Source organism: Akebia trifoliata, chromosome 11 (genome assembly GCF_017979445.1).
Source record: "Akebia trifoliata isolate Shusen 1 chromosome 11, ASM1797944v1, whole genome shotgun sequence".
Lineage (NCBI taxonomy): Eukaryota > Viridiplantae > Streptophyta > Magnoliopsida > Ranunculales > Lardizabalaceae > Akebia > Akebia trifoliata.
Window position 1 is genome coordinate 810,209 of NC_141385.1, and position 14,841 is coordinate 825,049.

At 33.0% G+C, this 14,841-nt stretch overlaps 1 protein-coding gene and 1 pseudogene across 6 annotated transcripts; both read right to left on the reverse strand.

Moving 5' to 3' along the window:
- Positions 1–2,713: 2,713 nt before the first annotated feature.
- Positions 2,714–8,929, reverse strand: LOC147390141 (putative serine/threonine-protein kinase PIX13). Of its 6 annotated transcripts, none has more exons than XR_015182916.1 (7): positions 8,507–8,929; positions 6,915–7,816; positions 6,329–6,818; positions 4,313–4,746; positions 4,034–4,173; positions 3,818–3,941; positions 2,714–3,359 (listed from the first exon to the last, which is right to left on the reverse strand). XR_015182916.1 is itself a non-coding variant. In XM_086458856.1 (7 exons), the coding sequence occupies exons 4-7, from the start codon at positions 4,433–4,435 to the stop codon at positions 3,172–3,174; spliced, it is 504 nt and encodes a 167-aa protein (XP_086314982.1). In that variant the 5' UTR covers position 4,436; positions 6,673–6,818; positions 6,915–7,816; positions 8,507–8,910; the 3' UTR covers positions 2,734–3,171. The 6 variants fall into 6 exon arrangements, 2 of the variants coding, with proteins under 2 accessions (XP_086314982.1, XP_086314981.1); XM_086458856.1 differs by having other exon boundaries at positions 2,734–3,359; positions 4,384–4,436; positions 6,673–6,818; positions 8,507–8,910; XM_086458855.1 differs by having other exon boundaries at positions 2,734–3,359; positions 4,384–4,746; positions 6,673–6,818; positions 8,507–8,910.
- A 3,393-nt stretch (positions 8,930–12,322) lies between these two features.
- Positions 12,323–14,841, reverse strand: LOC147390142 (putative long-chain-alcohol O-fatty-acyltransferase 5 pseudogene; annotated as a pseudogene).

Below are 14,841 nucleotides of genomic sequence, written 5' to 3' on the forward strand. Positions count from 1 at the left end.
GATCATCCTCACCAAAAATCAGCCCATTCCAAAACTTCTAACCCATGTAGGACAAAAAACATTTGTTAAAGTGTGTGGTAAAACTTAGGGTGCTGAACATTTCCCATATATATATATATATATTAAATTAAATTTTATTTTAAATAGAATTGATTCGATTTTCGGGTTGATTCTAATTTTTATATTGTTTGAATCGAGAATCGAATTAAATTATCGATTTTTTATTTTTAAAATCCAAAACCGAATTGATATAAGTATAAATCGAACGAAACCAATCCAAATTCTACAATTTGATTTGATTCTCGGTTTGAATCGAATTAAGTTGCACCCCTAGATTTTATGTTCTAATCCAGGGAATTTGTTTATGATAAAGGCCTTGTTTGTTTTGGCAAGTGTCAAATTTTGTGTTTACGGTGTTTTACATTTATTTATGGATTTTTACAGTTTTTTGCAAGTGAAATGCTTAGCAATTAAAGTTGAAAAAGTCTTCCAAAACTTTCCTCATGCTTGATTATAAAACATAATGTAATTTATTTTTATGAAAAATATTTATTTCTCTAAAATATCTTAAAGTTAAAAAATACAATTTATCTAATTTACAAATCTCTACAACATTGACTTCTACACATGTTAATTTACCCATCCTTACGGAGACACTCCAATTTGATTAAAAAAAAAAAAAAACACAGACAAATCGTATGCTTATGAATTGAATAAAAAAGAAAAGAAAAGAAGAACGTAAATAAGAAAAATAATTGAGGTACAAAGAGAAGGAAAATAAATATACATATCTTATGAACTGAATAATATAGATATGTATATAAGAAAATGTAACAACTAAGTTTCTAAGAAATGATGGTAAATGTACTAAAGGCTCACTTAAGAAATTTATGCTATATAGTTTAATAATGGAATAGTAATAGCTCATTTTCCTTCTAAAACATTCTTCATTTGGATTCATGTTGGTTACCTACCCAATTCTAAGAGTACAGGATCAGCAATCAAGAAACAATATGTCAACTAAAAATAGTCACATCTTTACCTGTCATAAATCATACAACTTGTCAATTAAAGAAGATAGCATGTCTCTATAGACATTCAATTTTTTAATATGCCTAATTCAACAGTTTTTCACCCGGTTGTAGTGGATATCTAATGATGAGTACAAAGAGCTTGAAAGTTAGAGAGTATTTTTCTTTAATTTTTCCTGTTTCTAGTCCTTACATATTTTTCATTCATTACGATTTGATATAGAAGTTTACACACGTTTATGATCGCTACACCTTACACTCGATTTAGTAAGTATGTATGTTTAGGTTCGCTACATGTTTCAATAAATTAGAAACCCCGCAACGTTAGGAAAATATGACCTCTCGACTTAGAAATAATCACATTGAGAACTGAAAAAATCTCACTCCAAAATTTTAATAATTTGATAAAATGACAAAATACTTATAGTACCTGAAACACAACTAGAGACCATGTTGTGCCTAGGAACCCTATCCGAACACATTAAACAATAATCTAAAATTAAACAAATTGTTTTATCAAATTGCATCCAAATTTTTTGGAAAATGACCTATGTATCAAAAAGATAAATAAATCTAAGAACATTAAATATATCGAATAATCAAAGAAAATTAAGAAAATTGAACAAATTAAAATTTAAAAAATAAAAGCTAAAAAGGTTTAACTAATAATTAAAAATTAATCAATAACCAAAATGGATGAATAATTTTAACTAATTAACAAAATTTAAGGTACTTAAAATAGTATACTACATAAACAATTTAAAACATTAAAAACAAATAAAATTAAAAAAAATTCTTAACAAATTTGAAATTATAAAAAAAATAAATAAACTTAACAACCAAATAAGAGGGCTACTACTAACATACCACTTTTTATTAGTGACACATCAAATTATAGGATTCTTTGTATTAAGAGGATTGGTGTGTTGTAAGTAAATGTTAACATGCCATGGAGGTTCCTGTGGGGCCCGCAAATCAAATCTTAAACTTAAGAATCAAACAAAAGAAAGGGATTATTGGAAATTTGGTTTGGCCGAAATTGGTAGGGATAGGGTCCCACCATTATTTCTTTAAGAATTAAAAAAAAAAAAAAAAAACCGTTCAGGTCCAAATTTTGGAGAAGTTCTACCCTCTCCACACGTCTCTATACTCTCTCTCTCCTTCTCTCCTACTCTGTCTCTCCCTATCACTCTTTAATAATCTCTCATGCGACTCCCTCTCGACCATTTTCACACATACACGCCAACAAGAGGTTGGACGATCCAACGAAGAGTAAAAAAAACAGATGGAGTAGAGAACGTATCTGTAGCAGTTCCATATCCCACGTCATTTTCTTTGCATAGCAGCCACACCTCAACATACTCTCCACCGTTTTTCTTCATGCCCCATTACAACCCCTCTTTTAGCCTCTTCACTATTTATTGATTCAATTTTCCTTGCTGTTTTCAATCACTCTCCCTTTCCCAAATTATTTCTCTCTAAGCTTTGATTTATTATAAGTGCAATAAGGAGTTGAATACTCGATCATTGCTCTTCCTCTAAGAGAATCACACACACTATGTGAAAAAAGCCCATATTTGACAGTCTTAGCCCGTCAAATATGCCCATCAAATATTTTCTTGTAGAATTTTTTTTTTTGACGGCCCTAGACTATCAAATTATTGGAGAATGAGCTTAAAAAAAAACAAAAAAAATTCCATAGAGTATGACCGTTGAATTTGGAGATTTAACAAACAATAGCACGATTCTCTAATTCACCAATCACAATAAACAAAATAATAAAAATAAAATCAGAAAAATAAAAAAAAAAACAAAAGAAAAATCATAAAACAAATTTCAAATTAAGCTAAACAACTCAAAATTCATATTATATATTGAAATTCCATTATTAAACAAGCTCTAATAGAAGCAATTGGGCACCAATAAGCTCTACAATTCAAAGCAATTGGGCACCAATAAGCAACCGTTTTGGGATTCCTTGGACTTTTCCTTGATGGCTTGCAATAGTTCCAAAGCTTCCACAGCGTCTTTCATCGATGGACAGTTTCTTGGATCCGTCCCTAGGCATTTGAGAGTGAGTTGAGCTGCTTGTACTGCTCCTTTGACAGCATACTGACCATTGAGCCGTGGATCTATTATATTAGAAAGCTTTCTTCGCTCCGATAGAGATGGCTTTAACCACTCCACCAAATTTTTTTTTTGAAAAGTACCACTCCACCAAATTATGGTGCCCACTTGGGCGGTTTGTGTCAATTGCTCGTTGGCCTGTTAGCATATCCAGCAACACTACTCCAAAACCATATACATCACTCTTCACATATAAATGACCTATTCAGTTTGGGCACATTTGTTATTCATTCATTATCAAGTATTTTTAACTCTTCTTTTGTGGGCATGCACACCAATTCAGATGACTCAAATGCATTAAATCAAAAATTAAATCCGATCAGCCTAACTGTGGCCCATTGGGATTGGATTTGAGCTCGGTGGACCTATGTTTAGTAGGTAACTACCTCTTTAGGTTTGGGTTAGGACTCAACCAAGTCCTAACCCACCCATTGACAGCCCTAACTGATTTTGTTGTGTAGATCCACACATTCACATGTCTGGGGCCTGGAAACTGTGTCATGGTTATTCCAATGAGCACGACCGTGACATGTGGGCAACTTTACTTATTGATTTGAAAAACACGATTCGGGCCCTTGTACATCAAACCGCTAGGCGGGGGTGACTGTCGAATGGCTATGTAGTATGGGATCAGAGGAGGAGCCAAGATATTTTTTTACTTGTAGCAATATATTCAGGAGCTGCATACCCATATGTGCCATTTACATGTGTTGTCACATGTGTGTCACCAGGCAATGGGCCATCTTTTGCCAAACCAAAATCCGATAGTTTTGCATGAAAATACTACAAAAGAAAGAAAATACAAGCACATTTAATTGCATTAAACACACTTTTTTCTTTTAATATCAAATTCTGTGATAATTTAGTAAATTTACCTCGTCGAGTAAGATATTGGACGACTTGAAGTCCCTATGGATAATTTTCTTTTCAGAAGCGTGCAAGAATGCTAGGCCTCGAGCTGCACCTATGGCTATCTTGAGTCGTGTGCTCCATGAAAGAGGTTGGACTGAACCCTCTGCACAATAAATAATGTTGCATAACTAACAATATGGTTTGTGCGTGCATGTGTGTGTGTGTGTCTACACACGTGTCAACGTGAAAAAAAGTATAAGAGAAAAAGAAAAAAGGATTCTTGATAATAAAAAAAACCATACCTCCTTGAAAACAACACTCTACAAAGACTGCATAGATCAAAAGTTAAGACTGAAAAGTTGAGCAAACATACCTCCTTTATTTACTTGGATCATTAGCAAATGTTTGGATAGTGGACAATCCATCCTAAAGTCAATATGAAAATTTGAAATGCTAATCAACATTTGCAACACACATTGAAGCACATCAATTCTATTGTGAACTAAAACTTATAAGGCTAGGACCTAGAAACAGAGAAGTGGAGACTTAAATTGTTTTTTTAATTATTGCCTTGGTGTCCCAAGCTCAGATGTCTCATATGCATTATCACTACCATGGTCAAGTGTTTTGGAAAAACTGCCACCAACCACAGAAACACCTGAACTTTGTTGAAAAGAAACTGCACAGTTTCCAGAAGGCTTTGCCTCTAAAGTTTGCTGATTTATATCATGAAATGCTGGAAAGAAAAATACGTGGAACCAACATGTTAATAGGAAGTCAATACTTATTAATATGTGTGTGTGTGTGTGTGTGTGTGTGTGCGCGTGTGAAACCACGCAGGCAAACGTTTTTAGTCTCCAACCAAAAATGTAGAAACCACATGTTGCTAATAGGAACAGAACACCATTCTGGATTGTGACTCTAAATCCGATTTTTTTATTTTTGTTTTATAGTTTTCAAAAGGAGTTTCTTTGTTTTCTTTTTTGATTTAAGCATTTAAATTACCCTCTTTCAAGCACCGAATATAGGGTCAAGTTTTTTATTAACAAAAGAAGCGTTAGTGTTTGAAGAGGAAATTCCCATTGAGCGAGACTCTAGTCATTTGAGAAGAGTGATTTTCTTGATAGGGAAATGTAGGACATTTTCCTTTTCGGTTTCTCCAATTCTACCACATTTATTTGATGAAATGTAACTATTACCACTGTAAATTATAACAGAAATTTGCGGTAACGAATGTTTTGTGCTAAGTTGATATTACCAAAGTATTGAAAATAAAAAGAATGATTGGTTAGGTGGGGAAAATTTATGAGCGGTTTAAGTGTTTGGACTTGACTTTATTTTCAATAAACAAGACATTATGCAATCTGTTTGTGCTTAGCAAAGAATTTTAGTAACTGCAATTTATTTTCAATACACAAGACATTATGCCATCTGTTTGTGCTTAGCAAAGAATTTTAGTAACTGCAAATTATCCAAGTCCATATGCTGGTTTTATAACTGGGTCACCATTTGATTCACTTACCCATAGTTTAAGGTCGCTACATTTTTCACTTAGATCAACGAGTTTGTGGTGCCAAAACTTTAGTACTAATTTGTTCTCTTCATTAGGCACAATTGCTAACCTACAGTGCATCTCATGCCTCCAAAATGGATCTCCAAAATCAAGTTTGCTAATGTGCAATGGACTCGTATCTGTTACATTAGGACCGTACATGCAGATGGGTGCAAAAACTATTAGTTGTGTCATAAATGTCATTTCAGCCTTCTCAATGGTGATGTATTTATGTTTTTAAATGCTGAGGGGTGTGTGCTAAGGAACTTCACAAGCCAAGCAAGAGTAGCAGGAATCTTATATCCGCCATGCCACTCCCACTCTGGCTTCAAGGTCATAAAATAATTCAGTTTCTAGTTTTCAGGTAATGCTCCTGCTTCTAACATGATACAACTTGTTAGGGCTTCCATTAACTAAAGCCAAAGCCTTGAGAAGTAAGGCATAAGCCTCACGAACATGAACTTTTAAAACTGGAAACTCATCAAAATCAAATTAAAACTAAATTGACATCCATGGTATCATACTTCCAACTCTCCAAATTTTAATGTCTCAACAAAAAAAAGACTCTTAGAATAACAACTACTCTAACAAAAAATAAACCACTCCTAAGACTAGAATAAGCGGAAGATAATGTTCTGCATTGGGAGAAAAATAGAAATAGAGAATAAACAAAAGAACAGATGAAATTGACTAAATATATTGTTGACTAACTTTAGGTAAATTAAATATTAAAAAAAGAGAAAAGAGAAAGTTCTATCATTATCACCTGGAATGCTTGGCTACTTATCTTATGGTTTCACTCCTCCAAAGTAAAATGATTGCCCAAATAGATAACATATTAAGTGATGAACTGATACTACAATTCATTAAATTAAGCACATTTTTAAAAGATCAAAAAAATTCAAACTAGTCAATCAGTCAGTCAACCTACATATAGCATACCATAGACAAGTAATTTCACACATCTAATAATTGAGACCACACCCCTAACAAAAAACCATGGGATTACAAGAAGATATTCGATCTAATTGTTATGAGATAGAAACACCTAATAAAGACCTTATTTATGAGCACTAAATACCATATGAAAGAATAAGTGGAAAAGCATACGTCTGAAGAATATCTTAAGCAGAATTGTTTGTAGGGGCTGGGTGATGGTTTACAACCACTGGGGGGTGTAGAGCTCAGTGGGTTGTCTCTTTCTGTTTACGGGCCTGAAACATCTCTTCTGTCTCAACCACGACTAACCTCTTTGCCTATGAAGTCAAAACAAAAATAAAAAAGACATCAAAACAAGACGAAAATTTTCAAGACAGAGATAAAGATGTAACAATTGCAAATTATTTTAGGACCTGTTGGAGCATCCCCCTGATAGTAGGTGTGTTCCATCTCATGAAGGTTCAATTGCATTTGCGGAGTCGCATGGCCTCTAGGGTCCGTCTATGAAGCCTTCTGGTACTTGGAATACCCCTCACCAAGGTTATATAGAGATGGGGACTCCATGCGATTGGCACACATGCTTTGAAAGCATTCATTTCTTCTCTCTTTCAAGTACAGTAATCAAGAAAATGTTTAATCAATAATACTTCAAAGAAGACAAAAACAAGGAAGAACCTTGGGAAATAGAAAGTCAAAAATCACAATAAAGGGACGATAAAAAAGAAAATAAATAATGCAACGAGAATGATAATAAAATTTATGTATGAAAATTACTAATCAAAACATAGGTCGGAGCTAGAGTCAAGGCAGAATTACTTCAATGACACAACTGTCATTCATAGGCGTAATGTGTAGACGTGATGAAATCAAAATTTACAGTCCACATGAATAGAATCGAGTAGGTGGATTGCCCATCAGATGAACGATTTTTATCAGCCACTTCTGCATTCAAAATGGACAATTTTGATCTCCACCATTTAGAGAAAATATATGGAGTGCCCGAAGTACGAAATTCGTTGAAACCCCAAATAACAAACAACCCTGAATCAATCTTTGAAATGATACCTGAAGAATCAACACCCAAATGTCTCTTATACCATCCGTGTGGTAGAGCAATGGTTCAACAACCTGGGTGTGTTCCCTAAGGTCGTGAGATCGAGTCTCCCAACCTATGACTTAACCCAATAGTCCGTTTGTGGTGAAGGGGCATATCCGCAAAAAAAAAAAAAAAAAGGTCTCCTGACAAAATTTAAGCCTAGTCTTCCCTTCTTCATCAATCAAGTACTCCTCAAATGGATTCTTTCATCTCGGCATTCTATAATGTGAAATTTAATATCAATCTTATTTATCCTTCAAAAAATACTGAATAATTTCCAAGATATATATTTAAAAAAAAATCCTCTACGTAGCTAACATACAAATCTATGTGGCATTTTTTATCAATTACATAAACAACAATACAACACAATATAAAATTCTATTGTGTTAGTTTTTAAACATAATTAACTTTACTAACCTACATGATGCCATGTTTTTTTTTTTTTTTACAGAAATTTTAAATTACAACAGCAAAGCACATAGATGGAATATAAATAATAAACTCAAACCATGTATCATACAGGTTAGTAAAGTTTGAGGCTTTCTACTCATTAGGATTTAAAAGAGAAAAAAAAATCTACAAATCAAATATTGATTTATAACAACTGTCGCCACCAAAAATTCTATTTAAAGAAATTATGATTTCTATACTGTAGATTTAATCTGAACTCAACTTGAGTAACAAATGCAAATCCCAACATGTAGAATAAAATGTGTCAACAATGTCTGATTAGAATTAACACATAGCTAAAGTGTAACATCTGCCACAACAACAAAAAAACCTAAAATTCAACAAACAAACAAAAATTAATACAAAGACCTGTTATGAGATAGTGAGAGATGCTGTGGATTAGATCTAGATCTAGGGTTTCCTTGGTACAAAACGAGATAGAGAGAGATGTTGTACCTGTTTTCGATGAGATACAGAGAGAACGGGGATCAGATCTAGGAGATCGATCGATCAAATAGAGTGGGAGATGAGATCTATTGAGGGAGACAGATCGAAAGAGAGATCAATCGAGAAAGAGACTGTGAGAGAGAGATAGAGAGATCAATCGATCGATGGAGAGGTCGATCGAGAGAGAGAGCGAATGAAAAAATGAGGTCGATCGATCGAGAGAATCACTGTGAGAAAGCGATGGACTGTGAAAGATCGATCGATCGATCGATGACTGTGAGAGAAAGAGACCATGAGAAGTCCATCGATCGATGAGAGAGGCAGAGAGAAAGAGAATCAGTGAGAGAGGCCGAAAGAAATAGAAACAGTGAGAGAGAGAGTGAGTGAGAGTGATCAACCGATAGTGAAATCGTGGTTCATGGGCCGCGGATTTTGGGTTTTTAAATTCGACGGGCCACGCCCAACAAATTCTTTTATATAAATTTGGGATTTTCACGTAGTGACAGTAGCCACTTTAGAGTATAAAGGTGGGATCTTGTTTATTTTTTTATTATTTTACTAATGTCATTGATTACATGTTTATAACAGGTCATGGTGGAAGATATTGATCATTGAATTTAGACTCTTTATAGGAGGAATATTTATTATTATCAGTTCAATGCTCATGTTCATGGGGACATGAACGCATCTATTTTTTTGATTTATTATTTCTTGATGTTGGTTATGATCAATGTATTTATGTCTTCGAAGAAAACATAATATTCTTTCTTTACATGGGTTGATGGATCCACGTTTTAAAAATCTGATTTTTTTTACCGCATGTGACTTTATATATAATCTGATTTTCATGATTGAAAATATACCTCTACTGATTTGAGAGTTCAAATCAAGGTTCAACTCACAAAATATAGAGTGGGACCATAACTATGCAAATTTTAGATTTTTTCATTGAATGCATGTAAAAGGGTTCGGATTTGGCTAAGTAGTCATATGGTTATAGAGGTTTGAACCGATTCATTAAGATTATAATTAATTTGCTAAATTCCTTAATCGATTTAATTAACCTTGACACGTACACTCTTGAGTCATCAATTTTTGAATAATTTTTATTCTTTTTTCTAAAAATATCATTTTTATCACCCAATCTTCTCAAAAAATTCTTTAATCATTATGATGATTTTGGTAATATTTGGAGTTGCATTCATATCAATTCATTCTCTTCATCGATTCGAGTTGCACCGGAAGGAATGCATCGCAGCCACCATTCTATCATATAGGTAAGTTTGGTTTTCCTTTTTGTTTATTTTCTTATTTTTCTTTCTCCTCATTTTCTCGTTTTTATTTTGTATGGATGATTGTCCGACCTTCGTTAATGTGTTCGTAACGTTATCATGTATTCTTAACTTTTTGGATTCCAAAATTTTACATGTATACTTGAGTTCTTGATTAATAGATTTGTCACGTATTCTTAACTTTTTGAATTCTAGAATTCTACATGTATACATGAATTTTGATTCATTGATTTGACACGTGTCCATAAATTTTTTTCGATTCAAGAACTTTGCATATATACATGAGTTTTTGATTCATTGATTTGCCATGTGTTCATTACGTTTAGATTCAAAAATTTCGCTCGTATATATGAATTTTGAATCAAAATTTTTGCACATATACATGAATTTTTTATTCATTGATTTGCCATGTGTTCCAAACGTTTTGATTCGAAAATTTTATGTGTATGAATTCTCGGTTTACTGATTTGCTATGTGTTCAAAATGTTTCTAACTTAGAAATTTGACATGTATAAATCTCCAATTCATGAATTTGTTAACATGTTCATAATTTTCTTGATTTGATAATTTTACATGAATTTGATTTTTGCTAATTTGAGATTCATGCATGTTCATAATTTTTCTAATTTGATAATTTTATATGATTTTTATTTTTTGCTAATATTGAGATTCATGTATATTTATATTTTTTTGATTTGACAATTTTACATGATTTTATTTTATTTTTTGCTAATTTTGATATTTTTGTAGGTGGTTTTGTGTAATATTGAATTTTATTGATTTGTTGAGTTGTCGGATTTCATAATTACCTAATTTGGAAAGTTTCATATTCATAATTTCTACTTTGCAAAATTCATTTTTGAAACTTACTAATCAAGAAATTCATAATTTTTTATTTTGGAAAAATTCATATTCATAAATATCTAATTTAGAAATTTCACGTTTTTTTTTGTAATTTTTAATTTGGGAGTTTTTGCATTTTTCTTATTTAGAAATCTAATGTTTATGAAAATTTATGATTTTTTAATTCAAAAATTATATATATATATATATTTGATAATTTTCTATTTTGAAAATTTTATATTTATAAATTTTTAATTTGAGAAATTTCATATTCCTAATTTGAAAACTTCATAAATTGCCAATTTAGAAATTTCATAGTCATAATTTTCTAATTTGAAATTTTTTTACAAATTCATATTTTTTTTTATTTGGAAAAATTTGCATATGTGGATTTTCAATTGACAAATATCGTCACATGAATTTTAGAATATGGGATGAAATTAGGCTTTTTTCAAAGTTTTCATCTTTTGTGCGAAATTCAAGGAATCATATAATGATTGGGGAAATTTTAGTCGTAAAATTCGTTTAACAAATCCAATATAAATTGATGATGATTAGAGACCTTAGTTTGATTTTAGTCTGAGTATGTTGACTGTCGGATAATTTTTTGGATTGTAGTAGAGACCGATCATCTCGATCGAACGAGTTCAATGCCTAACATCTTCTGAAACCTGTAATATGACCCCTTACCCATTTTTCTTATCGGTGGATCGATTTGGATCTATTTTGGAGTTATTTTTGATTCTTACACCTAAATTAGACAATGACCCCCACCATTTATCAATCAGACCCCTCTGTACTATTTAGTGAAAATGGGTCGATGCAATTTTAAGTAGGTTGAAACATTTGAGGGTTTTATCGCTATCATGTCCTCTTCAACACTTATTCTTATTAATAGCATAACCTCTCTCCAAACAAAGGGGAGTTATCTAAGATGGTAAGAGGGTAGATAAGGTCAGTAATTATCAACGTTTACTTTTTATCTTGGCATATCTGTTTTCTAAGTTAACACATATCTTTATTGGATATTGCGTAAGGAATTGGAAGAATTCGATGAAGGAAATGTTGAGATCGAGACTTCATGGCTCAAATCAAGATTCAATCTTTTTTAGACAATTTTCTTCCCTACTAGTTAAAACCACAAGTATATGATGGGTCTCAAAAGAATTGCTTTCAGGATATATAATAGCCTACACTTAAGTTGTTAAATTGAATTATGTACAATTATATTTAATCTAGAACCCTAAAAAAAAAAAAAATAGAAAACTGGTGATGCAAAGCTTTTAAGTGATCTAATGGCCCCGATCACGTTCGATTGGACACTACTTGATCTAATGGATTTGACCATCCTTGATTGGATACAAATCATGAACCAACACATCTGATCGAGTACTACCTTGATCCAATGCACTTGATTGTTCTCAATCAGATACTAATGTGATCGTGCGGTGCATATCACATAGGTTAGAGTCAAATAATTTTGCAAATGATTTACAATATTTTTTTTGCCGCAAATCATTTTCTAAAATTTCTTAAGAACTTAGGTGATCAATCCATGCAATTTTTTTGCACGTCAAATTATTTTATTGTCTAACCACCCAGCACCACTAGTAAAATTGATTTAAGAAAATAATTTGCAGCATGCCAAGCAATGCTAAAGTTTCAAACAATATCGATTAAAAGAGCAAATATTAAAGCCCACAAGCTCGAATCCACACACATAAGGTCTTCAAAATAAATAAATACATATAGAATTACATACTCGTCCAAATCATAATCCTAATCCCACAGTAATTCTAATTTTGTAATTTATTTGGTGCAACAATGTACACCTTATAATACTCCATCAATTCATTCATTTAGTATTTGCAACAGAGCAAAAGACGGGGAACTTTTGCAATTTTTCCCACAAAATAAAAAACAAGTTTGTATTCTATGATTGCTCTCTCGTACGCACCATTCCGCAAGATCTGTGGTAATAAAAGCCATAAACTGGTAATCGAAATGAACAAAACCGTCAAAGACATAGAAACCCAAGGGTGCAACCGCCACCTGTCAGCTAATGCTCTCTTAGTTTCGAGCTCCAACACATAACAGATCCCATGAAGAACAAAGTAGAATGTCACTTCCCACGTAGGCTCCACACGTGTGATGTAATAGTATAACAACTCGTGCATGAGCGCAGACACAGTAAACGCGAACAATACACCTATTAAATGGGCCCAAACCCTACCAAAAATAGGTGTAGAGACCGACCGAATAGGATGAGATATGGTGGATCTTAGGATGTTGGAAGCAATTCGGTTCCACCTTCGACTCCAAAAGTCTTGAAGTGAGGTGGCGAGGTATGGCTCGTTGAACTGTGGTTCGAGTTCTAGGCCTAGTATGGCTCGAACCGGTGATTCACTCAGAGCGAATACAAGCTCTACGTTAAGGTAAAGTTGGAGGTAGTAGAAAGCCAAGATGAATATCTTTGTATCCACGTATTGTAAGTAGTCATAGATAGAGACCGATAGATGAAAAAGTAGGACTTTTAAAGTCACATTTAAAACTGATTTTGTAGAGATTCTTTTTGTGTTTTGAAGTGATGGGTTTTGTTTGATTAGTTTGATGTTTTGATGAGGTGGTTGGACCTGGAGAGATGGGTTTTCTTTGACTATGATGGGAAGACAAGCAATGGAGATGAAGTGGAGGAGTGGTTTTTGTTGATTGGATGATGATAAAGGGCCCTGATTGAAAGAGAAGAGGAGGAGTTTGAAGTTAGCAAACCAAGTGATGTAGAGAGCTGTGAAAAATCCAAGATGGAATGAATGGAGATTGAGTGGGAGGATGATGAAGAGGTAGAAGATAGGAAGGAGAGTGAGGAGTCTGAGTATTCCCTTTGGGATCTTTGACACTATGAAATAACAATAGAATAGTGCCCATATGACCAAAACCCATACCTTTATAAAGTTCTTGATCTCACTCTCCATTGTATATTCTTCTTCTTCTACTTGATATTTGAAAGTAAATCTTCCTGTTTTTAACATATAAATACTTTGGATTCTTTGAAGTTTGAACAAATAATTAATGTAACCTCGATAACACATGTTCGTTTTTTGAAAACTTTCTATTAGCATGTATGCAACCATTTATTTATGACAACCCAACTTTTTTGGATGTAACTCATCTGCCGTTGATGTAGATGGCTGTTTTAATTTATATTTTACTATGGCACCTTTTATTTTTATTTTCTCTCTTTTGAGAGCTGTTATTGGCACCCGAACTTTTACTTATCACACTCCAATAAAAAATAAAGAAAATAAGTAACTGGTTGAGAATAAGTAATAGTTGGGGTGCCAATAGCAGCCCTGATTTTTTCTTTTCTTTTCTTTTAAATGCTAAATTTCTATGTTTTTGTGGTTTAGGATTTTATATGTATTTAACCATAATTGTAAACAACAACTGAAATTGTTTGAATGAGTGTTATAATGTTTTATATCAAGGATTATAATTTGAGCCGAACCATTGTAATATTTGAAGAGTGTGTTTTAATCATTAATATGGGGTGTGATAAATGATATGAGAGGTTAATATGTAAAAGAGGGGAGGGAGGCATTAGCAGCCCTCTTTCTTTTGCTAATGGAATTAATCTAGGAAATCATCCCTTCCCCATATTTTGTTTTGCTAATGGAATTAATCTAGGAAATCATCCCTTCCCCATACTTTGTTTTGCTAAGCGAGCAAATGAAATTTATAAATAAAGGAAACTAGATGGTGTAAAACAAGCAACGGGAGCACAGCCCTCACTTGAAATTGAAGTTCTGAGGCTTGGGAGACCTAAACGGTCAACCCAAAAAAGCCTTTCTCACTATCACAGGTATACTATAAGGTATTCATTGGCTAACACACATTTTATTTTTTTTATAAGTAGAAATTCATTAGAGAAGTGAGGTGGGCGGAGAGGACCAACCAAGCGAGAATCAATACAAAAGAGACTACTCATCAACAATACCACATACTCTTTTCCAATTACCCACAAAATCTTCAAAGAAAATCTCCATATACTCTTTGAAAACCTTGGACCAAAATAACAAAAAATCAATATATCCAAGACCACACACACACACACACATAGGGGCCAATGCCTTTGTCTTATATGGGTTATAAGTTTCAGAATGAATTGATTTTTTGTGAGGATTATCACTATGGTGAGAGGATCATCTTCAC